The sequence below is a fragment of the Pseudophryne corroboree genome, chromosome 11 (assembly GCF_028390025.1).
Source record: "Pseudophryne corroboree isolate aPseCor3 chromosome 11, aPseCor3.hap2, whole genome shotgun sequence".
Taxonomy (NCBI): domain Eukaryota; kingdom Metazoa; phylum Chordata; class Amphibia; order Anura; family Myobatrachidae; genus Pseudophryne; species Pseudophryne corroboree.
Window position 1 is genome coordinate 342,366,511 of NC_086454.1, and position 27,229 is coordinate 342,393,739.

Sequence of the window (27,229 nt, forward strand, 5' to 3'; positions counted from 1 at the left end):
TGATTTTTTCTAAAATTGACCTGAGGGGAGCATATAACCTCATCCGAATCAAGTCTGGAGATGAGTGGAAGACGGCTTTCAGTACTCAGTCGGGTCACTACGAGTATCTGGTGATGCCGTTCGGCTTGTCTAACGCTCCGGCAGTTTTCCAGGATCTCATTAACGATGTGCTCCGTGACTTTCTAGGAAGATTCGTGGTCGTTTACTTAGACGACATCCTGATCTATTCTGACTCAATTGAACAACATGTTACCCAGGTGCGTCAGGTTCTTCAAAAATTACGTGAAAATCATCTATATGCCAAGCTGGAGAAGTGTGAGTTTCATGTCACGGAGGTATCCTTTTTAGGGTACATTATTTCCCCTCGGGGATTCTACATGGAACCTAAGAAGCTCCAAGCCATCCTTAGTTGGGCGCAACCCACCAACTTAAAAGCAATTCAGCGCTTTTTAGGGTTTGCGAATTATTATAGAAGATTTATTCATTTTTTTTCCGACCTGGTTGCTCCCATGGAGGCACTGACTAAGAAGGGAGCGGATCCTACCAACTGGTCACGTGAAGCTGAGTTATCCTTTCAGGCCTTGAAACAAGCTTTTGTCTCAGCTCCAGTCCTCAGACATCCCAACACAGAATTGCCCTTCATTGTTGAGGTTGATGCCTCGGAGGTTGGAGTGGGGGCTATCCTATCTCAAAAGGATCCGGAGTCTCTGGAACTACATCCTTGTGCCTTCATGTCCAGGAAATTCTCATCCGCTGAATCCAACTACGATGTTGGTAACCGGGAGTTACTGGCTATTGAATGGGCTTTCGAGGAGTGGAGACATTGGCTTGAGGGAGCAACACATACCATTTCAGTATTGACTGACCACAAAAATCTTCAGTACATCGAATCAGCTAAGCGGCTGAATGCCCGGCAGGCTCGTTGGGCTTTATTTTTTACTCGTTTCAAGTTTATTATCAACTTTAGGCCAGGTTCCAAGAATACCAAGGCGGATGCCCTGTCACGCAGTTTTCTTCCAGTTCATAATAACAGTCCTGTTACTCCCATACTTCCGTCTTCAGTCATTTGGGCAGGCCTCACACAAGATTTATTTACCCAGTTAAAGCAGCTTCAACATCAAGCTCCTGGAAATACTCCTGCTGGTCGTCTTTACGTCCCTGAGTTTTTGAGAGCTACTGTTTTGACTGAATTTCATGATAGCAAAGTTGCCGGGCATCCGGGGATTTCTAAGACTTTGGAATTAGTCTCCCGCTCAGTATGGTGGCCTGGTCTTTCTAAAGACATTAAGGAGTTTGTTTTTTCTTGTCAGGTCTGTGCACAGCATAAGGTTCCCCGTTCCTTGCCTATCGGGCAACTTATGCCCTTAAATGTTCCTCTCAGGCCATGGTCTCACATTTCCATGGATTTTGTGGTAGACCTCCCTCTGTCAGCCGGATTCCGAGTCATATGGGTGGTAGTGGACCGTTTTAGCAAGATGGCTCATTTCATTGCTCTTCCCCGACTGCCTTCTGCCCAGGGATTGGTTGTTTTGTTTCTCCGCCATGTTTTCAGACTTCATGGGTTGCCCACTGATATTGTTTCTGATCGGGGTCCACAATTCATTGCACAATTCTGGAAGTCCTTTTGTGCCTCATTAAAGATGAAATTGTCTTTAACATCCGGTTACCATCCCCAATCCAACGGGCAGACCGAGCGAGTTAATCAATCATTAAAACAGTTTTTGCGTTTGTACTCAGCCAAACTCCAGAATGATTGGTCCGAGTTTCTTCCTTTGGCGGAGTTTGCTTACAATAATTCTTGTCATTCCTCCACTAATGTGTCTCCATTCTTTTCAGTTTTTGGTTTTCACCCCAGAGCTAATTCTTTTTTTCAACATTCTTCTGTTTCCTCGCTAACCTTAACCTCTCATCTCAGAGTCATTTGGAAAAAAGTGCATCTTGCCCTCAGAAAAGCGGCATTTCGAGAGAAAATTTTTTCGGACAGGCTCCGACGTCCTTGCACTTTTAAGGTGGGAGACAGGGTATGGTTGTCGACTCGTAACATTAGACTTCGACAAACCTCAGCTAGATTGGGCCCCAAATTTATTGGACCATTTCATATTATTAAAAAAATCAACCCAGTTGCTTTCCGGTTACGTTTACCAAGAGCTCTCCGGATCGGAAATACGTTCCATTGCTCCCTGTTGAAACCATACGTTTCTTCCAGTAGATTTCCTCGGAAGATCTCTCAGGGGAAATCACCAGTAGATGTACAGGGACAACAGGAGTTCTTGGTGGAGAAGGTTCTCGATTCCAAATTGTCCCGGGGTCGGCTTTATTTTCTGGTGCACTGGAGAGGCTATGGTCCAGAGGAAAGGTCTTGGGTCCTGGATAAGGATCTCCATGCCCCAAGGCTCAAGAGGGCATTCTTTCGGGAATTTCCTCGGAAACCTGGCTTTAGGGGTTCCTTGACCCCTCCTCAAGGGGGGGGTACTGTTAGGCGCCGGGGTCCGCTCATCGGTGCGGCCCGGCGCCTAGCAACCAGGGACGCCGTGCGCGTACAGCCGCCGGCTCCCTGGCAACGCTAGACGCCGGGCGCACGGAGCCGCACGGACCCTAGCAACGGGGACGCCACTAGCGGACCGCGTTCCCCGTTGCTGGGTCCATTTAAATTAGTAAGGGCACCTGTTTCCTGGCCGTGCAGCAAGGCAGCTGCACGGCATTCATGCAATCAGCAATGGTAGCAGTTGATTGGAGGGCTTCGGTTTATATGCTCTTGCAGTGCCTCACACAGACGCCGGTAATAGCTTCCTGCATGCTGTATCTGTTTGCTGAGAGTGTTTCCAGTCCTGCTGTATCCGGTCGTTCCTGTCCTCAGTTGTCCTGCACTCGGAAGTCGTCATCTGTTCCTAGAGTCCTGACTGAGCACCGTTAAACATCCAGTGGTGTTCGTGAGTCGCGGCGTAGCCGTGTGTTGCGGCTTGGCCGCTTTATTACTTATTATTTATTATTTATGTTTCGGAGCTTTTGCGGAGGATTCCGCTCCCACAGATCCACTCTGGTATCCAGCGGTGCTGGGTAGGAGTAATGGACTAGTGGATTTTGGTTGTCCTTTTATCTGGCGGTTTTTCTGCGCATACTTCAAGTTTGGTTAGTTAGCTTGTTGCCCTTGGCCTGTTGTAGTCAGAGGTCCTCTTGTCATCATCCTGCCTCGGATTTCCCTTTGTCTCTCACTAAGACCGGGGGGCACCGGAGTTGGGCAGACATAATACGCCTTTCAAACGTGGCTGCCAGGGGCTCAAGAAACCATAGTCTCGCAAGGGATTTCCGATACCACGGGTGAGACAATAGAGTTAGGGCGCCAGGGGCAACTAGTCTTTCCTGCTCCCGTAACCAGCATTCCCTTCCAGTACTCTGGCCATTGTCATAAGATCTCCTCCGGTCAGGAGTACTGGAATCATAACAATATCCAAGAACTCCGACTTTGAAGGAGCCTCCCCTTCCCCTACCCATCTAAACTGAACCACATTACGCCTTTTTATAGGCTGACCCCCACTTACCCCAAGCTGAGGACCAGTACTAGCCCAACAAGAACCCTCCAAAGTTTTGGCATATGAACCAGATCCTGGTCTAACCACAGGAGAGATTACAGGGAGACCCTTGGGTGCTTGAACATTTACCTTCTTACTGACCTCTATACCCGCACTACCAGCCCCACCAGCCATCCTAGTTTGGTTTGCCTGGATCAAGCTTACGGCCGCTAAAGCCCTCACAGGCATATCCATATCTCCGTAAACTGTTTCTACTAGAGTAGTCTCCTCAGGGGTTAAGCTGCTTTTATCAACTGCCGGCAGTCCTTGGGCCAATCTTTGCCCAGTTTTTAATATGGCTTCATACTTCGGAATTCCCATTGATGCAGTTAATGATGTCACTCGTGATGTCACACATGATGCGTCTTTGGCCCCGCCCCCCTCAGCCACCACAGCAACTAAGCCAGAGCCAGTCGCTGCTGGCTTACAGGGAGAGCCAGCCTCAGCATCTACCACGGCCCGCGCCGTCCCCATATCCGCAGCTTCAGAGACAAGTGCATCGGGAGCAAGTCCACAGGAAGCAGTAGCAGCCACCAGAGCTCCAGCACCCGCCGTTACCCCAGCAGCCACCATGCCCCCTGCACTGCCACCACCCAGCACTCTCTCTGGGAGAGACGCCTCCCCCTCATGGAAAGCACAGGATGACGTCATCGCAGGGTTCCCCTCGATATCCACAGCACCAGACGCAATCCCAGAGGTTTCACCTCCATCATGGCCCACGATATCCACCACTTCTTCCGCAGTCTGGCTGCCCACTTCCATGTCTTCCACTGGAACTATGAACCCAGATGCCGCCACAGAACCCGCCGGGACCAGGCCGACATCACATCCGCCATCTTGTCCTGGTATAGACTCTAGCAGTGCTTTTTCCTTTTGCAATAGAGCCTGATCCTGCAACATTTTAATCCTCTTTTTAACTGCAGCCAAAGTGTCATTCAGCTCCCAAAGTTCATCTTTCAGGACAACTCTCTCCCATCTGCTGCTACAGTTACGCCTTCTTTTTTTATAAGTAATGCGAGAGTATATACGGTTCTGCTCCATTCTTAATTCCTCTAGACTCATATTCATGTATTTCTCACTAGAGGATGTTGAATCCTCCAGGCTGCAATCAGAAACCTCAGCATCTCCACCTGCAGCACTAACCCCCGCCTCACCACAGGCAAGTTCATTCACCTTATCACCTCCCTGAGTTACCTCACTCAGAGAGCCGGCATCCTGTGGTTTGGGGGTCTCCAGTTGGGGATCCTGTTTCATCACCGGACCCACAATCACTGGAAACGCTGTACTATCCAAATCCTCCAGCACCGAGGCTTCCACTGCAATCGGTAGGTCAGAATTCCCAGGGCCTCCCTCAGGCCTTGCAGCCTGGGACTCTCCGTCATCCTCCTCCCCAGGAGGATCCATCCTCCCCTGGGAGGCTCCCAGGGGAAACACTGCAGGCTTTTAAGAAGAACCAGGGCCTAGGAGCTATACACTGTGCACCTGTGTATAATGCCCACATGTATATACTGCTGCACCTGTGTATAATGCCCACATGTATATACTGCTGCACCTGTGTATAATGCCCACATGTATATACTGCTGCACCTGTGTATAATGCCCACATGTATATACTGCTGCACCTGTGTATAATGCCCACATGTATATACTGCTGCACCTGTGTATAATGCCCACATGTATATACTGCTGCACCTGTGTATAATGCCCACATGTATATACTGCTGCACCTGTGTATATAACGCCCAGATGTATATGGCGCTGCACCTGTGTATAATGCCCACATGTATATACTGCTGCACCTGTGTATAACGCCCAGATGTATATAGCGCTGCACCTGTGTATAATGCCCACATGTAAATACTGCTGCATCTGTGTATAATGCCCGCATGTATATACTGCTGCACCTGTGTATAACGCCCAGATGTATATAGCGCTGCACCTGTGTATAATGCCCACATGTAGATACTGCTGCACTTGTGTATAATGCCCACATGTAAATACTGCTGCACCTGTGTATAATGCCCAGATGTATATAGCGCTGCACCTGTGTATAATGCCCACATGTATATAGCGCTGCACCTGTGCGTAATGCCCAGATGTATATAGCGCTGCACCTGTGTATAATGCCCACATGTATATACTGCTGCACCTGTGTATAATGCCCAGATGTATATACTGCTGCACCTGTGTATAATGCACACATGTTGTATTTGGGAGCGGCATTGCAGCATTGGTGGTGTGTGGTTGGACCGCTTTTTGGGTGGGCTGCAGTGGCTGCATGACGTCATACACAACTGCTGCAACCCTAAACATGACGACACGATGATTGCATTCGCAGCTAGGCTGAAAAGGCAGGGGGCTACGCTCAAGATGCGAGCGCATGGCAGTTTAGCGTTGCACTGGCATTTTAGCAGGGGGAGGACCCGGCATGCGGGGCGGCTGTGCCCTGTGCTGGGTGGTCCCCCATATGCTAGATACAGGAGTCGTAGTTTTGCAATTTCTTGCTGAATTAGGCCCTAATAACAGCAATACACTGTACAGTATACGCCGTAGTCCTGTACAGTATACGCCGTAGTCCTGTACAGTATACGCCATAGTCCTGTACGGTATACGCCATAGTCCTGTACGGTATACGCCATAGTCCTGTACGGTATACGCCATAGTCCTGTACGGTATACGCCATAGTCCTGTACGGTATACGCCATAGTCCTGTACGGTATACGCCATAGTCCTGTACGGTATACGCCATAGTCCTGTACGGTATACGCCATAGTCCTGTACGGTATACGCCATAGTCCTGTACGGTATACGCCATAGTCCTGTACGGTATACACCATTGTCCTGTACGGTATACACCATAGTCCTGTGCAGCATACACCATAGTCCTGTACAGTATACACCATAGTCCTGTACAGTATACACCATTGTCTTATACAGTATACGCCATAGTCCTGTACAGCATACACCATAGTCCTGTACAGCATACACCATAGTCCTGTACAGCATACACCATAGTCCTGTACAGTATACACCATAGTCCTGTGCAGCATACACCATACTCCTGTACAGTAAGTATACACCATAGTCCTGTACAGCATACACCATACTCCTGTACAGTATACACCATACTCCTGTACAGCATACACCATACTCCTGTACAGCATACACCATAGTCCTGTACAGTATACACCATACTCCTGTGCAGCATACACCATAGTCCTGTACAGTATACACCATAGTCCTGTACAGTATACACCATAGTCCTGTACAGCATACACCATAGTCCTGTACAGTATACACCATACTCCTGTACAGTATACACCATAGTCCTGTACAGCATACGCCATAGTCCTGTACAGTGTACATCATAGTCCTGTACAGTATACACCATACTCCTGTACAGTATACACCATTGTCCTGTACAGTATACACCATTGTCTTATACAGTATACGCCATAGTCCTGTACAGCATACACCATAGTCCTGTACAGTATACACCATTGTCCTGTACAGTATACACCATAGTCCTGTGCAGCATACACCATACTCCTGTACAGTAAGTATACACCATAGTCCTGTACAGCATACGCCATAGTCCTGTACAGTGTACATCATAGTCCTGTACAGTATACACCATACTCCTGTACAGTATACACCATAGTCCTATACAGTATACACCATAGTCCTATACAGTATACACCATAGTCCTATACAGCATACACCATAGTCCTGTACAGTATACACCATAGTCCTGTACAGCATACGCCATAGTCCTGTACAGTGTACATCATAGTCCTGTACAGTATACACCATACTCCTGTACAGTATACACCATAGTCCTATACAGTATACACCATAGTCCTATACAGTATACACCATAGTCCTGTACAGCCTACACCATACTCCTGTACAGTATACACCATAGTCCTGTACAGCATACACCATACTCCTGTACAGTATACACAATACTCCTGTACAGCAGAGCTGGCCTTAGGCATAGGCAAACTAGGCAATTGCCTAGGGCCAGGGCCGTTTCTTGGGGCAGGCGAGCAGTGCAACCGCACTGGGCGCCCGCCGCAGCACTAACTGTGGCTCCCTGCTTCCCCCTCCTTTTTCTCCCGAGTAACCCGCTCGGGTGGTGGAGTTTCACGGAATGACGCGGTTGCGTCGTTACGTCACGACGCAACCCCGTCACTCCGCGAAACTCCCCTTCCCCCCCCCCCCCCCCCCCCCGAGCGGAGTACAGAGGGGGATCCAGGTTAGGAAGAGGAAAAGGCCGACGCGAGGAGCGACTGGTGAGGCGGGCCGAAGAGCGGTAATCGCCTCTGTAAGTATTCTCTCTCTATCTCTCTCTCAATGTGTAAAATGGGGACACCTGTCGTAATGTGTGAAATGGGGACTTTTGCCTGCCGTAGTGTGGGGATTTAATGTATCAAGGGCATTGCGGTGTGTGGCATAATATGGTGCAGGGGGCATTACTGTGTGGGGCTTAATATGGTAGAATTTTTTATTCCTGTGGTGGTCGTGATCTGTTGGAGCAGGGACAAAAACTGGATTGTGAGGTAGCCTTTTCAGACGAGGCCATGCCCATTTAGATGAGGCCACACCCATTTAGATGAGGCCACACCCCCTTGCCGGGTGCGCACGCAAGTTTTTTTTTTTTATCTAGGTGTGTGTGGGGGGGGGGCACATTTTTTATGTCATGGGGGGGCGCATTTTTAAATCTCGCACTGGGAGCCAAATTGGCTAGAAACAGCCCTACCTTATGGCATTTGATATGCCTAGGGACACCAGCAGCTTCTGCTGATTAAATTGATATACGACATGCCTATATTCTGTGTGTAGCATTTTGTATGCAGATACAGCCACAGTCGCACACAGAATATAGACATGCTGCATATCAGTTTAATCAGCAGAAGCTGCTTGTGCATCCTAGCAACACTGTACTACAAATAAAATGCATTTTCATAAAAAAAGGCGCCCAACATAAGCAGAGCTGCCAGCTGACTCACGCCAGGCATCTCCTGCTGCATGCCGTATTGAGGAAAAATGTATGAGGACACATCTGTATCCAAGAAGAGGCAGAGGTCACAGTGTTAGCGACCGTGTGAATGCTGTGTGCCGGTTGGTTGGTTGGTTGGTTGGTTGGTTGGTTGGTTGGTTGGTTGGTTGGTTGGTTGGTTGTGCAGTAGTTTTGGCATATGTCAAAGTCAGAAAAATATCATGATGCACACTACCATATTTGCACCTCATGCGTGTCCCCGCTGCGCGTGCCCACGCTCTCCCGTGCGTACGCATACCCGCTGGTGCGTGCACCCGCAGGCGCACGGTATGCGCATTTACGGTAGATTTTGTGTGCGTCTAGCGGGCGACTCGATCGTTACATATTTTAACCATATAATGTATTTTGTAGATTATGGTCCCTTTGATAGAATCTGAAAGTTTAGTTAATGTAGCATGTTCATGAACAAAGAGATCCCTCTGTTTGATACGAAGGGTCAGACAAGGGTTATACAGTGGTGTTTAGTATCCATCGGAAGAGTATTTAATTAGCAATATTCCGGTGTTGGTTTGAAGCGGATTAATCGCTCGTGCGAATAGTTATGGACATAAGAAGTTTATGGACTTTTACTATTATTTGCACTTTATTATCCATGCGGCGGGAAACCTAGTTTCCCACCCACCTGAGCAGTTGGAAATAGTCACAGCCCACCTGTATGAATCAACCTATGACCTTTTGTTATAATGCGAAGAGGAATTCCTGTGTCCAATGAACAATAAGCATATAGGACCATTGTACTGTATTATGTGTAGGGTATAAAAGGACAAGCCGACCTGATCCAGCTCTCTATTCTCTTCAACGGTTCTCATTGCTGATAATCGGGAGCTGGATATCCAGAGGCGCATGCGATTGTTTCCCTTGAGCGTAAGTTTTCTCCGCAATCACATTGCCTTTATTGTTATTGTGAGCCATATCTCTCTCTCTCTCTCTCTCTCCTCTCCTCTTTCTCTCTCGTTTCTCTTAAGTGTTATTGTACTGTTATTGTATTTTAAGTGTAGTTATCTGGTTAGGTAGTCTATGTTATATTGGTAGTGTATGACTTGTATTGTATTATTCTTTTGCAAATAGAACGTTCACATAAGGTGTTAGAACCTCAGCAGGGTGTCTGTGTCTCTCTAGCTGGTACAAAGGGTTTCTGAATTCTAAATCGCTCTAACAGCATTTACATTAACAAGGTTAAGCAGCGTTATATCGCTGCAGTATTTCAGTAGTAAAGTTTTACAATACAAACTCAATCATAGTGTGTTGCATACAAGGGTTACAGTGTAAGCATAATCTGTGTTTAAAGTTTATAAAGGTTACTGTCTGTGTGTATGCTCACTGTGGGTATTCCGTACACCCAGCACAGCGTGTGTACTTTATTTGCGTACCACGTGCGAGGTCTTCATACGCAAATAGCGTACGGAGTGCGTAGCATGTGCACATGGTTTAGCAGCCATTACGGCTACACGGTATTAATATATAGCTAATGTTAAAAGGTAGATATTTGACTCTATCAAGTGGGGGCAAGTCCGGTCCATCTCATATCCGCAGTCAGGCGAAAAGAGCGCAGACTTTTATCGATCAGCAAAGGGAGGAAAAGGTAGTATCTTGGAGTGCTGATCAGATGAGAGTCTGCGTCTGATTCTTTTGGTCTGTAGGGATGCTGGTGGAATCCGAAGAAGGTAGGAACATTAAGCTATTGTCTTTGTAAATCTGGTTTTTATTTCTATTTGGTGCCAACTGCACACGCAGATTGGATGGTTTGTCTGTTTAAATAGGTTTAAAATTATTTTTAATCGCTCTGCATAGCGTGATAACTAAAAGGGGCTGGCATGATGATTTTTCTTTGTGACAAAAGGTCTGTCCCCCATTTTGTGTAAACCTCATGGATGGGGGAGGAGCAGCGGCCATTTTGGGAAGGTCAATTTTTTTTTGAACGGCTGATTTTCAGTTGACTCAGGAAATAATCAGCCACCCACTGTCAAAAAGAAATCATCATTTAATGAGGTTTTTTTTTAATGCATTTGTTTAGTCCATATCATAGTCAATCATAAGTAGTTCAGATAGAGTTTAATAACAGTTAATAATAAATTAAATATTTGATTTAAGAAATACACAAGTAGGTTTTTTTTTTTGGTAACTGTCTCTCTTCAAGAACCTGTTTTAACGCTGCTACTTGTAGGATGGCCATTGAAATGCAAATGACCTGTGGGACTGGTTTGTTGTTGTTTTTTCTCTCTCCCAGCAGTGAAAGAAATTGCACATTCATATGCAAATTAGAAGCACTGAATAGGGTCTCATATATGTAATATCTATATGCGTGTGCTTACATCAATATATGTTATTAGATTAATTTAGAATTGCATGTTCATTTGTGTAATCTTCACATCTCACTTTCCTGGTTGCCATTTCATAATTGATAACGTGCTGAGAAAGATTTGTTGCTATTGGTACTTAAAGAGTAAAAATGATACATTAAGGGGTAATTTGTAAAACACACACACAGCTTTGCCTAAAGATACAAGGAGAGATCTGTGTGGTGCTCGGTAGATGATCGAGGATCACCTACATTGATAAACGTGTTAATTGTGTTACGGTGGATATCTGCCTTGCGTACACGTGTCTCTAACAAAAAGCTGAGACTCGCGTACACAACCCAAAGGCCGACGCACGCAGCGTATATTACGCAACGGAGCGTCCGGGTACGCCCACGTAACTCAAGTCACACGATAGTATTATTTTAAACAGGCGAAAAGGTGGCAACGCGATAAATAGCGCAAATCGATTTTAGTGTCCGAAATTTAAGCTAATAGATCCTTCTCCAATTTACGACTCATCTGGTCTAAAGGGAAGAAATTTCTGCGCAGAAATAGAAAGAAATAGAAACAAAAGTAAAGTGTACATGTGGTGAGTGAGTGTTTGCATATATAAGTTTCTACAATTTTTGGGATTGAACCACAGGAAATCGAGTTCTCGTGAAGTACATACGTGTAAGTGACATACATGGTGGCTAGGGAGGCATCCCTTGTTAAACATATAAAGAGCATTAGAGTGTAGCAGACCAGGAGGTCATACTGTAGCAGACCAGGAGGTCCGGAACAGACCAGGAGGTCTAGGTACAGCAGACAAAGAAGTCCGCTATAGAGACAAGTAGCACAACACCAGGAAGGGTTGGTGCGGAACCCATATAGGCCATAAAGCTCAGGCTGAAGGAATTCGCAGCTGCTAAATTTCGATTCCACTGGTCGCTCCGCACATAAGATTAGTTGCTTATGTGCTGAACGATTGTACCGCACGTGATTGTGTGCATTAGTTAGTAATTTGACCCAGTACCATTTGCGTACGAAAGGGGTCATAAACGCTATTTGTACATTCTAACGTGATTTGTGTAATTTTTTATTTTTGTAAGGGAAGTTCGCTGGTCACTCAGGAATTATCCAACAACCAACAGTTACTGGAAAGGGTTAATGCTCTGCGGATCACACTCGCATGTTCCAGTAAACAAAGGTTCATAGGGGCCCTGGGTCGAGTACGCCAGCGCTAAAGCAGTGTGTGGGCGTATTGGTCGGCGTGGGCGAGTGAGTGGGGTACTCGGTAAACCACCACCGTCAGCCTATCTTGAACATCTTGGTTTTTGTAAGGGTTCGCTGAAGACCCTGATATAAAGGTCAGAGGTAGTGCAAGCAACACCTGCAAGTTATGGGGGCCAGTTGTTGAGGTAGGGGGCGATCAACCTCGGTTCGGGTTGATTTAGTAAACCGACCAATCGGGTCGGCAAGGTATGTAATGTGTGAAAAATACGGTTCACACACAGAAGTTTTATGTGATGAATGGGAAAGAATGACTGTACATGACGGGGAGAAGTTCCCAAGAGTAGGCAGCTTTAGCCCAGATGTGTTACTAAATCTAAGGAGAAGGATAGGTCTTATTAAATCAGCAAAGAGACGGATCAAACATTATGATTGTTTAAAATTGTGGCAACAGGAAAGTGAAATGCAAAGAGAGTTAACTGACATATCTGACTCTCATCTTGGGAGGAGAGACATGGCAATGGAGAGGATTATGGTTGCGGAGAAAGGCACAATGTTGTACAATAAAAATACACTTAGCAACTGTATTATAGATGATAAGAATAATTGTAATAAACATAACAATGATAATTGTAATACTGTTAAATGTACAACTATTAACCTATGCAAGTTGCACCCCATGTTAAACTTCCCTCAGGACTACAAGCAAGAGAGTGAGCCCAGCACGATGTCGGCACCTTTACCAGCAGCCATCACACAAGACATCCAGGTGGACGCGACCAAATCGGTAAAGGCAATAATCAAACCCCCTAACGGAGGGTCAGGTGAGGTCGTGTCCACAGGTACGTACAATGTTTTATATCACGCACAAACAAATGTACCCCATATTGTAAGACCGAAACAAGGTGATGTAATTGAGTTTAGTCCTGTCAGGGTGATCACAGTCCCCAATGGGAAGACTGACGATCAGGGAACCATTCCCGTCAAGGACAGTGCAATGCGCTGTCCCTGGTCCCGGACCGAATTGAGATCAATTATGTCTGAATTCCCTGATCCTAGGGAAGATCTAGTTACATGTCAAAGATTTATTAAAGAACTAGGAAACTCCACAGAACCCACCAACAAAGAGTGGCGGACAGTGCTGAGGGCATGTTTGCCCTCCAGTGTTGACCCTGCGAAATTTATTGCTGATTGTAAATTAGACACGGAGGTACCTTGTACGGAGGAACACAATCAGGAATGTATTAAGCAGATCAACCGACAGTTAGAAATATATTTCCCAGCCATTGTCGAGTGGAACAAAATCTTCTCCATAAGACAAAACGAAGGGGAAAGTACTTCTAATTATTTCCACCGGGCATTGCAGGACATGACTAGGTATACCGGTATAGAAAATATCGAAACAAGTGCACCGCACAGAGAAGTAGCAGTATCTGTGCTAATGGATGGTTTAAAGGAAGTGTTGAGAGCAAGGATACAGATCACCAATCCATACTGGAGAGATAAATCAGTAACTGCATTAAGGGACTCTGCTGTTGGGCATGAGCAAAACAGCATCAAGCACAGGGAAACAAAGAAGCCTCAGATCCCTGTGGGTAAGTTAAAGGTGAAAAGCTGTTACAACTGCTTAAGGGAAGGTCATGTTGCACGAGATTGTAGGTCTAAAAACACACACAAGGTATATACACCCCCTAGACAACAACATGACCATAATAGTCAAAGAACCAGAGAAACACAGAAAGAGCGGTTGATGGCGATGGGCATCCAAGCATTAGAGGAGACATCAAATCAACCAAAACCCCAGGCCATTGGCACATGGAGGAAATCAAGGATTTGTTATCGTTGTAAAAGAGAAGGGCATTATGCCAGCAACTGCAACAGCCCACATAAAGTCAGACCCCCTAGACATGAAAATGAGCAAAAGTTAGGACACACCAAATTGTAACCAGGGATCAGATAGGAAGAATTTTGGCCCACACTCATGATATGTAGTCAGGAAAGGTGATCATTAGGACTGATGGTAAGCCTGAGGTAACGGTTAATAAATTGGGAGGTCATTCCCTGAAGACACAGGAATGACCGGGTGAAACGTTGTAAATGTATCTGTGAAATGTTTCTTTTTCTCTCCCCATCTCTGACGATTATTGGTAGGACTCAAACATTGCATATCTGCTTGGTCTTTGCAGAAGTCTACCAAACCCCAGCATGACCTATCCGCATCAATGTATCCTGGCCAGATACAGAGGGTGGAGTATGGAGGTGCTGGTGGGAGGGACTGCGCAAGGAAACCATGGGACATGTAGATATGACAGCCTGATGATCTGACAATATTTTAAAAATGTTTGAAAAATGTTTTTTTTCCTGTTGTTTATTGTTGATTTATGTGATATATACATATATGAACGGTTCTCTCTCTCTCTAGTTGTTTTTTTCTCCTCTCCCTCTTCTTTCTCATGTTTTCATGTTTTAAAGATGGTATGTCACACATCAGTTAGACAAATGGTAATGCAAGATTTTTGCTCCTTACAGAAAGATCGCTGGTTTGGAAGGAATATTGCATCACCGGAATGTTCGGTTGGAAGACTGAGAGACAGCACCTTTGAGATGACAGCAGAACAAGAAGAACAACAAGACTAGAGAACTAATTATCGTAACAAGTTTCTCTCCCCCTCAAACTGTTTTCCTGTACCCCCATTACAAATTTCTCCTTTTCTCCTCCTGTAAGATGGACTTGCCCCAAGAGACTGTGATACGGATTTTCCTGTTGACCATGATGTTGACCAGAGCAGTCTGTTTCGGTGAGAGTACCAGTGAGGTCGAGAAAGGATCCAGAATGGGTTTCTGATGACTGAGACGGAGGTGTAAATTTCCAATAGCAACACAATCACCGAGCAAAGGCGAGTACCGGAAACGATCTAGCAGCCATGTTATTTGTAAATATTGTGAAAGGATTGTTAGCTGAGGAGAACTGTATCTGTAGACTCTGTGACAATGTAGTTGAGGATGGGTGCATCAAGAAATGTCAGTCCAGTTTTAATATCCACATGGACCGGCATCCATTAAGTGACTATCACTCCTTAGTGGGTAATGTGTTAAATCAGACAGATTGTTGGGTATGCTCTCAAGTACCTCAAGGCCATAGCAAATCAGGATTAGTACCATTCCCTTTAACGGTAGGGGAGGTACTTGAGCTAAGTGGTGGGAGGCCGGTGGACAGGAGGTTTAATATCTCCAGTCCTCCTAGTTTGAAGCTCCACCAATATCATGTGGATAGATCCCTAGTATGTTTTAACATTTCCAATCCCCGAAAACCGGGAAATTGGGAAGTGTCATGGAATAACCAAACCATGACCTTTTCATACAGAGCCGATAGAATGCCAACAGATACAGAACTTATACGCCACATAGCTGGTAGTGGAAAATATTTCCGATATAGGTATACCCTAGGAAGTAGGTCCATGAGAGTTGGAGAGGTATCACCAGGATACTGTGCACATATCATACAAACTGATACGTGTAGTAAACAGATGGGAGAATTAGGGTTAGGAGATTTCACATGGAAGATGTGTAATATGGTTATGTCCTACTCCGTCCCATATGTTCTCCCCGATGATGCATATTTCATATGCGGGAGGAAGGCGTATAAGTGGCTTGCCCCAAACTCTGAAGGATTGTGTTATATTGGAAAGGTACTGCCTGAGGTAATGACTGTATCACATACTAAAATGAAAGATATTCACCGCAGTGCCCAAGCTCCTTATACCCACACTCATTACGAGCACATAGTTAAACGGCACCTGATAGAGAGAACAGAGCATCCGGCCTCTGACCTGATCAGTGAATCCACCGGGATTCAATTCCTAATCGCGTTAGATATCACTCGCACCGCCAGAGGAGTGATAAATTATAAATATATATCAGCGCTTGCAAATTTATTAGACAATATCACAGAAATGTATGACGACACTTTTAGATATACCGGAAGAGAGCTCCAAGCTTATAAAACTGAACTGGTTCAGCATAGGATGGTTCTTACATTATCTCACGGCAGTGACAGGTGGATATTGTGTCACACTGGCAACGCAGTACGGCGTAAAATGCTGCACTTATATTACGAATAGCACCGAGGACCCGGTCGAGGTCATAGACCAAAAGATGGACGACATTCTCCAATTAAAGTGGGAATTCCGCAGGAGACACAATCTCACCCTTGCTGCTGTGGGTAATGAGCTGACCAGTTGGGTGTCATGGTTGAACCCGCGAAATTGGTTCTCTGGTTTAGGAGAATGGGCTCAAGGAGTTATAATGGATGTAGGGAAGTTTCTTCTATGTATCTTAGGTGTCGTCATAACAATTGGCTTGATATTTAGATGCGTTCAGGCTTTAACGAAGTGCAAACGTAGTACCAGGGTAATGAGTCTAAGGAGTGAGGAAATTGTAATTCCAATGGATTTGATTTATGACCCAAAGATAGAGACAATGATGGGATGAAAATGCGATTCTACGGTCCGTTTCTTTCACCCGTTTCTCCTTTGTTTTTCTCCATGGTAAAAAGACCCACTTGGAAGAGGAATTTGGCGATCCTGTATACAGACAACAGATGGATTAAAGAAGAAGTTTTGACAACCTTGTACACAGATAATTGATGAACTATGCCATAGACCCCAAGTTTCCCTAGAAATTTAAAATTTACGCTAGCCCAACTTTTTATGTAAGTCTATGGACATTGACAAGGCTTTTTGCATACCGTTAATAGCAAAAGCCCAAAGGAGACTTCAAACAAGACTTCAGACAAGACTTCAGACAAGACTTAAACCAACAAATGCATATTAACCTCACATAGAATACCAATGCATTTACCATAATTGTTTCTTATCTTCATCTCTACAACCTTCAGGTAATGACACACATAGTCGATAGGGAATACAGGCACAGATATCAGCAATCACATATTCCCCCATTCATGTATCATCAACTAAAATGTGCTCCCCCATTTTGTTGCAACCAAAAGCCAAAAAGAGCTCGGTAAAGTTTGACAGCCCATCCACAGACCCTTAATATGGGATAAGAAGGAATTCAAATGTATACTTGGCAATACCTCGAAGCTTGATTTAAGACACGTACGGCACGATGATACATGACCCCCCAAACATGGATTCATACACACATGCTTCTGCTATCTCACTAGGTCATACCCTTTTCCTACCTTCTCCTCTCCTCCCCTACCCAATCATAGAAATGTATTTACACATGACATATATTTTTCTCTTTTTGAAATGTTTTAGAAAGTGGCAGTTATTGGTGACTGCCAAAGGGTGGACTGTCAAAGTCAGAAAAATATCATGATGCACACTACCATATTTGCACCTCATGCGTGTCCCCGCTGCGCGTGCCCACGCTCTCCCGTGCGTACGCATACCCGCTGGTGCGTGCACCCGCAGGCGCACGGTATGCGCATTTACGGTAGATTTTGTGTGCGTCTAGCGGGCGACTCGATCGTTACATATTTTAACCATATAATGTATTTTGTAGATTATGGTCCCTTTGATAGAATCTGAAAGTTTAGTTAATGTAGCATGTTCATGAACAAAGAGATCCCTCTGTTTGATACGAAGGGTCAGACAAGGGTTATACAGTGGTGTTTAGTATCCATCGGAAGAGTATTTAATTAGCAATATTCCGGTGTTGGTTTGAAGCGGATTAATCGCTCGTGCGAATAGTTATGGACATAAGAAGTTTATGGACTTTTACTATTATTTGCACTTTATTATCCATGCGGCGGGAAACCTAGTTTCCCACCCACCTGAGCAGTTGGAAATAGTCACAGCCCACCTGTATGAATCAACCTATGACCTTTTGTTATAATGCGAAGAGGAATTCCTGTGTCCAATGAACAATAAGAATATAGGACCATTGTACTGTATTATGTGTAGGGTATAAAAGGACAAGCCGACCTGATCCAGCTCTCTATTCTCTTCAACGGTTCTCATTGCTGATAATCGGGAGCTGGATATCCAGAGGCGCATGCGATTGTTTCCCTTGAGCGTAAGTTTTCTCCGCAATCACATTGCCTTTATTGTTATTGTGAGCCATATCTCTCTCTCTCTCTCTCTCTCTCTCCTCTTTCTCTTAAGTGTTATTGTACTGTTATTGTATTTTAAGTGTAGTTATCTGGTTAGGTAGTCTATGTTATATTGATAGTGTATGACTTGTATTGTATTATTCTTTTGCAAATAGAACGTTCACATAAGGTGTTAGAACCTCAGCAGGGTGTCTGTGTCTCTCTAGCTGGTACAAAGGGTTTCTGAATTCTAAATCGCTCTAACAGCATTTACATTAACAAGGTTAAGCAGCGTTATATCGCTGCAGTATTTCAGTAGTAAAGTTTTACAATACAAACTCAATCATAGTGTGTTGCATACAAGGGTTACAGTGTAAGCATAATCTGTGTTTAAAGTTTATAAAGGTTACTGTCTGTGTGTATGCTCACTGTGGGTATTCCGTACACCCAGCACAGCGTGTGTACTTTATTTGCGTACCACGTGCGAGGTCTTCATACGCAAATAGCGTACGGAGTGCGTAGCATGTGCACATGGTTTAGCAGCCATTACGGCTACACGGTATTAATATATAGCTAATGTTAAAAGGTAGATATTTGACTCTATCACATATGTGTAAGGGGCATTAAGTGTGTCATGTCTTTAAATGCATTAATAATGTGCAGCAAATGTGTGTGGGGCACTATGTGTGTCATCATGTGTATAAGGGCATTAATAATGTGCAGCATGCAATATGTGTAAAGGGCACTATGTGTGTCATTATGTGCATAAGGGCATTAATAATATGCGCCATACAGTATGTGTAAGGAGAACTACGTGTGTCATTATGTGTAAAAGGGCATTAATAAAGGTTGGCATAATTTGCAAGGTGCATTATGTTTATAAGGACATCAATAATGTGTCATATGTGTAAGGGGCATTACTGTGTGGTATTATGTGTATAAAGTCATTACTAATGTGTGGCATTATGTGTATAAGGTGCTCTACTGTGTGGTGTTATGTATAGAAAGGGCACCACTGTGTGGTCTATGGTATGGTGTAATGCGAATAAGGGTCAACTCAGTGTGATGTAATGTGAATAATGGGCACTACTGTGAGGAGTAATGTCTATGAGGTAAAGTGGTACTACTGTGCAATATAATGTGAATAAGGGACACTATTGCATTATAAAATGTGAATAAAGTTGCACTACTGTGTGGAGTAATATGAATTTGGGGTACTATTGTGTGGCCATGCCTCCTCCCAGCAAAAACACACCCCTTTTTGGGCTGTGCGCCAAATGTGCGCACTGTTTCTATTTAAAAAAATAAGATTTTACTTACCGATAAATCTATTTCTCGTAGTCCGTAGTGGATGCTGGGGACTCCGTCAGGACCACGGGGATTAGCGGCTCCGCAGGAGACAGGGCACAAAACTAAAGCTTTAGGATCAGGTGGTGTGTACTGGCTCCTCCCCCCATGACCCTCCTCCAAGCCTCAGTTAGGATACTGTGCCCGGACGAGCGTACACAATAAGGAAGGATATTGAATCCCGGGTAAGACTCATACCAGCCACACCAATCACACCGTATAACTTGTGATCTAAACCCAGTTAACACTCAGTATGACAAACGTAGGAGCCTCTGAACAGACGGCTCACAACAATAACAACCCGATTTTTTTGTAACAATAACTATGTACAAGTATTGCAGACAATCCGCACTTGGGATGGGCGCCCAGCATCCACTACGGACTACGAGAAATAGATTTATCGGTAAGTAAAATCTTATTTTCTCTGACGTCCTAAGTGGATGCTGGGGACTCCGTCAGGACCATGGGGATTATACCAAAGCTCCCAAACGGGCGGGAGAGTGCGGATGACTCTGCAGCACCGAGTGAGAGAACTCCAGGTCCTCCTCAGCCCGGGTGTGCCCCTGACCAAGTAGCAGCTCGGCAAAGTTGTAAAGCCGAGACCCCTCGGGCAGTCGCCCAAGATGAGCCCACCTTCCTTGTGGAATGGGCATTTATATATTTTGGCTGTGGCAGTCCTGCCACAGAATGTGCAAGCTGAATTGTACTACACATTCAACTAGCAATCGTCTGCTTAGAAGCAAGAGCACCCAGTTTTTTGGGTGCATACAGGATAACAGCAAGTCAGTTTTCCTGACTCCAGCCATCCTGGAAATCTATATTTTCAGGGCCCTGACAATCATCTAGCAACTTGGAGTCCTCCAAGTCTCTAGTAGCCGCAGGTACCACAATAAGCTGGTTCAGATGAAACGCTGACACCACCTTAGGGAGAAACTGGGGATGAGTCCGCAGCTCTGCCCTGTCCGAATGGACAATCAGATATGGGCTTTTGTGAGACAAAGCCGCCAATTCTGACACTCGCCTGGCCGAGGCCAGGGCCAACATCATGGTCACTTTCCATGTGAGATATTTCAAATCCACAGATTTGAGCGGTTTAAACCAACATGATTTGAGGAATCCCAGGACTACGTTGAGATCCCACAGTGCCACTGGAGGCACAAAAGGGGGTTGTATATGCAGTACTCCCTTGTCAAATTTCTGGACTTCAGGAACTGAAGCCAATTCTTTCTGGAAGAAAATCGACAGGGCCGAAATTTTAACCTTAATGGACCCCAATTTGAGGCCCATAGACACTCCTGTTTGCAGGAAATGCAGGAATCGACCGAGTTGAAATTTCTTCGTGGGGCCTTCCTGGCCTCACACCACGCAACATATTTTCGCCACATGTGGTGATAATGTTGTGCGGTCACCTCCTTCCTGGCTTTGACCAGGGTAGGAATGACCTCTTCCGGAATGCCTTTTTTCCCTTAGGATCCGGCGTTCAACCGCCATGCCGTCAAACGCACCCGCGGTAAGTCTTGGAACAGACATGGTGCTTGCTGAAGCAAGTCCCTTCTTATCGGCAGAGGCCCTGAGTCCTCTGTGAGCATCTCATGAAGTTCCGGGTACCAAGTCCTTCTTGGCCCATCCGGAGCCACGAGTATAGTTCTTACTCCTCTACGTCTTATAATTCTCAGTACCTTTGGTATGAGAAGCAGAGGAGGGAACACATACACCGACTGGTACACCCATGGTGTTACCAGAACGTCCACAGCTATTTCCTGAGGGTCTCTTGACCTGGCGCAATACCTGTCCAGTTTTTTGTTCAGGCGGGACGCCATCATGTCCACCTTTGGTCTTTCCCAACGGTGCACAATCATGTGGAAACAACTTCTCGATGAAGTCCCCACTCTCCCGGGTGGAGGTCGTGCTGAGGAAGTCTGCTTCCCAGTTGTCCACTCCCGGAATGAAAACTGCTGACAGTGCTATCACATGATTTTCCGCCCAGCGAAGAATCCTTGCAGTTTCTGCCATTGTCCTCCTGCTTCTTGTGCCGCCCTGTCTGTTTACGTGGGCGACTGCCGTGATGTTGTCCCACTGGATCAATACCGGCTGACCTTGAAGCAGAGGTCTTGCTAAGCTTAGAGCATTGTAAATTGCTCTTAGCTCCAGTATATTTATGCGGAGAGAAGTCCCCAGACTTGATCACACTCCCTGGAAATTTTTTTTTTTTTTTTTTTTTTCCTTGTGTGACTGCTCCCCAGCCTTTCAAGCTGGAATCCGTGGTCACCAGGACCCAGTCCTGAATGCATAACTGTGGCACTTTAGTAGATGAGCACTCTGCAGCCACCACAGAAGAGACACCCTTGTCCTTGGAGACAGGGTTATCCGCTGATGCATCTGAAGATGCGATCCGGACCATTTGTCCAGCAGATCCCACTGAAAAGTTCTTGCGTGAAATCTGCCGAATGGAATCGCTTCGTAAGAAGCCACCATATTTCCCAGGACCCTTGTGCAATGATGCACTGACACTTTTCCTGGTTTTTGGAGGTTCCTGACTAGCTCGGATAACTCCCTGGCTTTCTCCTCCGGGAGAAACACCTTTTTCTGGACTGTGTCCAGAATCATCCCTAGGGACAGCAGACGTGTCGTCGGAGACAGCTGCGATTTTGGAATATTTAGAATCCACCCGTGCTGTCGTAGAACTACTTGAGATAGTGCTACTCCGACCTCCAACTGTTCTCTGGACCTTGCCCTTATCAGGAGATCGTCCAAGTAAGGGATAATTAAGACGCCTTTTCTTTGAAGAAGAATCATCATTTCGGCCATTACCTTGGTAAAGACCCGGGGTGCCGTGGACAATCCAAACGGCAGCGTCTGAAACTGATAGTGACAGTTTTGTACCACGAACCTGAGGTACCCTTTGTGAGAAGGGCAAATTTGGACATGGAGGTAAGCATCCTTGATGTCCAGGGACACCATATAGTCCCCTTCTTCCTGGTTCGCTATCACTGCTCTGAGTGACTCCATTTAGAATAGGTCTCACCGAGCCGTCTGGCTTCAGTACCACAATATAGTGTGGAATAATACCCCTTTACTTGTTGTAGGAGGGGTACTTTGATTATCACCTGCTGGGAATACAGCTTGTGAATTGTTTCCAATACTGCCTCCCTGTCGGAGGTAGACGTTGGTAAAGCAAACTTCAGGAACCTGCGAGGGGGAGACGTCTCGAATTTCCAATTTGTACCCCTGGGATACTACTTGTAGGATCCAGGGGTCCACTTGCGAGTTAGCCCACTGCGTGCTGAAACTCTTGAGACGACCCCCCACCGCACCTGTTTGTACGGCCCCAGCGTCATGCTGAGGACTTGGCAGAAGCGGTGGAAGGCTTCTGTTCCTGGGAATGGGCTGCCTGCTGCAGTCTTCTTCCCTTACCTCTATCCCTGGGCAGATATTATGGGGACGAAAGGACTGAGGCTGAAAAGACTATGTCTTTTTCTGCTGAGATGTGACTTGGGGTAAAAAAAAGGTGGATTTTCTAGCTGTTGCCGTGGCCACCAGGTCCGATGGACCGACCCCAAATAACTCCTCCCCTTTATACGGCAATACTTCCATGTGCCGTTTGGAATCTGCATCACCTGACCACTGTCGTGTCCAGAAACATCGTCTGGCAGATATGGACATCGCACTTACTCTTGATGCCAGAGTTTCGCATATATAGAAATGCATCTTTTAAATGCTCTATAGTCAATAAAATACTGTCCCTGTCAAGGGTATCAATATTTCCAGTCAGGGAATCCGACCAAGCCACCCCAGCGCTGCCCATCCAGGCTGAGGCGATCGCTGGTCGCAGTATAACACCAGTATGTGTGTATATACTTTTTAGGATATTTTCCAACCTCCTATCAGTTGGCTCCTTGAGGGCGTCCGTATCTGGAGACGGTAACGCCACTTGTTTTTATAAGCGTGTGAGCGCCTTATCCACCCTAAGGTGTGTTTCCCAACGCGCCATAACTTCTGGCGGGAAAAGGTATACCGCCAATAATTTTCTATCGGGGGAAACCCACGCATCATCACACACTTCATTTAATTTATCTGATTCAGGAAAAACCACATGTAGTTTTTTCACACTCCACATAATACCCTTTTTTGTGGTACTTGTAGTATCAGAAATATGTAACATCTCCTTCATTGCCCTTAACAAGTAACGTGTGGCCCTAAAGGAAAATACGTTTTTCTTCACCGTCGACACTGGAGTCAGTGTCCGTGTCTGTGTCTGTGTCGACCGACTGAGGTAAAAGGACGTTTTAACGCCCCTGACGGTGTTTTAGACGCCTGGACAGGTACTAATTGGTTTGCCGGCCGTCTCATGTCGTCAACCGACCTTGCAGCGTGTTGACATTATCACGTAATTCCTTAAATAAGCCATCCATTCCGGTGTCGACTCCCTAGAGAGTGACATCACCATTACCGGCAATTGCTCCGCCTCCTCACCAACATCGTCCTCATACATGTCGACACACAAGTACCGACACACAGCACACACACAGGGAATGCTCTGATAGAGGACAGGACCCCACTAGCCCTTTGGGGAGACAGAGGGAGAGTTTGCCAGCACACACCAAAAACGCTATATTATACAGGGACAACCTTTATATAAGTGTTTTTCCCTTATAGCATTTTAATATATATATACATATCGCCAAATAAGTGCCCCCCCTCTCTGTTTTAACCCTGTTTCTGTAGTGCAGTGCAGGGGAGAGCCTGGGAGCCTTCCCACCAGCCTTTCTGTGAGGGAAAATGGCGCTGTGTGCTGAGGAGAATAGGCCCCGCCCCCTTTTCGGCGGGCTTCTTCTCCCGTTTTTCTGAGACCTGGCAGGGGTTAAATACATCCATATAGCCTCCAGGGGCTATATGTGATGTATTTTTAGCCAGAATAAGGTATTATACATTGCTGCCCAGGGCGCCCCCAGCAACGCCCTGCACCCTCCGTGACCGTTGGTGTGAAGTGTGTGACAACAATGGCGCACAGCTGCAGTGCTGTGCGCTACCTTCATGAAGACTGAAAAGCCTTCTGCCGCCGGTTTCTGGACCTTCAATCTTCAGCATCTGCAAGGGGGGTCGGCGGCGCGGCTCCGGGACGAACCCCAGGGTGAGACCTGTGTTCCGACTCCCTCTGGAGCTAATGGTGTCCAGTAGCCTAAGAAGCCAATCCATCCTGCACGCAGGTGAGTTGAACTTCTCTCCCCTAAGTCCCTCGATGCAGTGAGCCTGTTGCCAGCAGGACTCACTGAAAATAAGAAACCTAAAAACTTTTTCTAAGCAGCTCCTTAAGAGAGCCACCTAGATTGCACCCTGCTCGGACGGGCACAAAAACCTAACTGAGGCTTGGAGGAGGGTCATGGGGGGAGGAGCCAGTACACACCACCTGATCCTAAAGCTTTAGTTTTGTGCCCTGTCTCCTGCGGAGCCGCTAATCCCCATGGTCCTGACGGAGTCCCCAGCATCCACTTAGGACGTCAGAGAAATAGGGGGTAGTAACACCAAAATAAGGATTGCTATGGGTGAGGGGTGATGGTGCTGGGAAAGGGGTGCAGGGTCAGAGGTGGAACTAGTGGTGGTGCTTAGGGGCACCAGCCAAAATCTTGCCTAGGGCATCATATTGGTTAGGGCCGGCTCTGCTGTACAGCATACACTATAGTCCTGTACAGTATACACCATAGTCCTGTACAGCATACACCATAGTCCTGTACAGTATACACCATAGTCCTGTACAGTATACACCATAGTCCTGTACAGTACACGACATAGTCCTGTACAGTATACGACATAGTCCTGTGCAGTATACGCCATAGTCCTGTACAGCATACACCATACTCCTGCACAGTATACACCATAGTCCTGTACAGCATACACCATACTCCTGCACAGTATACACCATACTCCTGTACAGCATACAGCATAGTCCTGTACAGTATACACCATAGTCCTGTATAGTATATGCCATAGTCCTGTACAGCATACACCATAGTCCTGTGCAGTATACGCCATAGTCCTGTACAGTATACGCCATAGTCCTGTACAGCATACACCATAGTCCTGTGCAGTATACGCCATAGTCCTGTACAGTATACGCCATAGTCCTGTACAGCATACGCCATAGTCCTGTACAGCATACGCCATAGTCCTGTACAGCATACGCCATAGTCCTGTACAGTATACACCATAGTCCTGTACAGAATACACCATAGTCCTGTGCAGCATACGCCATAGTCCTGTACAGTATACGCCATAGTCCTGTGCAGCATACACCATAGTCCTGTGCAGCATACACCATAGTCCTGTGCAGCATACACCATAGTCCTGTGCAGTATACCCCATAGTCCTGTACAGTATATGCCATAGTCCTGTACAGTATATGCCGTAGTCCTGTACAGTATGCATCATAGTCCTGTGCAGTATATACCATAGTCCTGTACAGTATACACCATAGTCCTGTGCAGTATACGCCATAGTCCTGTACAGTATATGCCATAGTCCTGTACAGTATACATCATAGTCATGTACAGCATACATTAGTCCTGTACAGTATATACCATAGTCCTGTACAGTATATGCCGTAGTCCTGTACAGTATGCATCATAGTCCTGTGCAGTATATACCATAGTCCTGTACAGTATACACCATAGTCCTGTGCAGTATACGCCATAGTCCTGTACAGTATATGCCATAGTCCTGTACAGTATACATCATAGTCATGTACAGCATACATTATAGTCCTGTACAGTATATACCATAGTCCTGTACAGTATACATCATAGTCCTGTACAGTATATGCCGTAGTCCTGTACAGTATGCATCATAATCCTGTGCAGTATACACCATAGTCCTGTACAGTATACTCCATAGTCCTGTACAGTATACACCATAGTCCTGTACAGAATACTCCATAGTCCTGTACAGAATACTTCATAGTCCTGTACAGAATACTCCATAGTCCTGTACAGAATACTCCATAGTCCTGTACAGTATACACCATAGTCCTGTACAGAATACTCCATAGTTCTGTACAGTATACACCGTAGTCCTGTACAGTATATGCCGTAGTCCTGTACAGTATATGCCGTAGTCCTGTACAGTATGCATCATAGTCCTGTGCAGTATACACCATAGTCCTGTACAGTATATGCCATAGTCCTGTACAGTGTGCATCATAGTCCTGTACAGTATACACCATAGTCCTGTACAGTATACACCATAGTCCTGTACAGTATACACCATAGTCCTGTACAGTATATGCCGTAGTCCTGTACAGTATATGCCGTAGTCCTGTACAGTATGCATCATAGTCCTGTGCAGTATACACCATAGTCCTGTACAGTATATGCCATAGTCCTGTACAGTGTGCATCATAGTCCTGTACAGAATACTCCATAGTCCTGTACAGTATACACCATAGTCCTGTACAGTATATGCCGTAGTCCTGTACAGTATATGCCGTAGTCCTGTACAGTGTGCATCATAGTCCTGTACAGCATACACCATACTGCTGTACAGTATACGCTGTAGTCCTGTACAGTATGCATCATAGTCCTGTACAGTATACGCCATATTCCTGTACAGTATATGCCATAGTCCTGTACAGTATATGCCATAGTCCTGTACAGTATACACCATAGTCCTGTACAGTATACACCAT

The 27,229-nt window shown here is 45.7% G+C and overlaps 1 protein-coding gene across 1 annotated transcript in view; it reads right to left on the bottom strand.

Annotated features, from left to right (window-relative positions):
- LOC134969752 (putative inactive carboxylesterase 4) overlaps nucleotides 1-27,229 on the bottom strand; it is a 127,913-nt gene that overhangs the window by 29,207 nt on the left and 71,477 nt on the right. Inside the window, exon 7 of the mRNA XM_063945909.1 lies at nucleotides 16,550-16,726. Within this exon, the coding sequence (XP_063801979.1) occupies nucleotides 16,661-16,726 (66 nt within the window). The 3' untranslated portion in view covers nucleotides 16,550-16,660. The remainder of the gene's footprint in view (nucleotides 1-16,549; nucleotides 16,727-27,229) is intronic.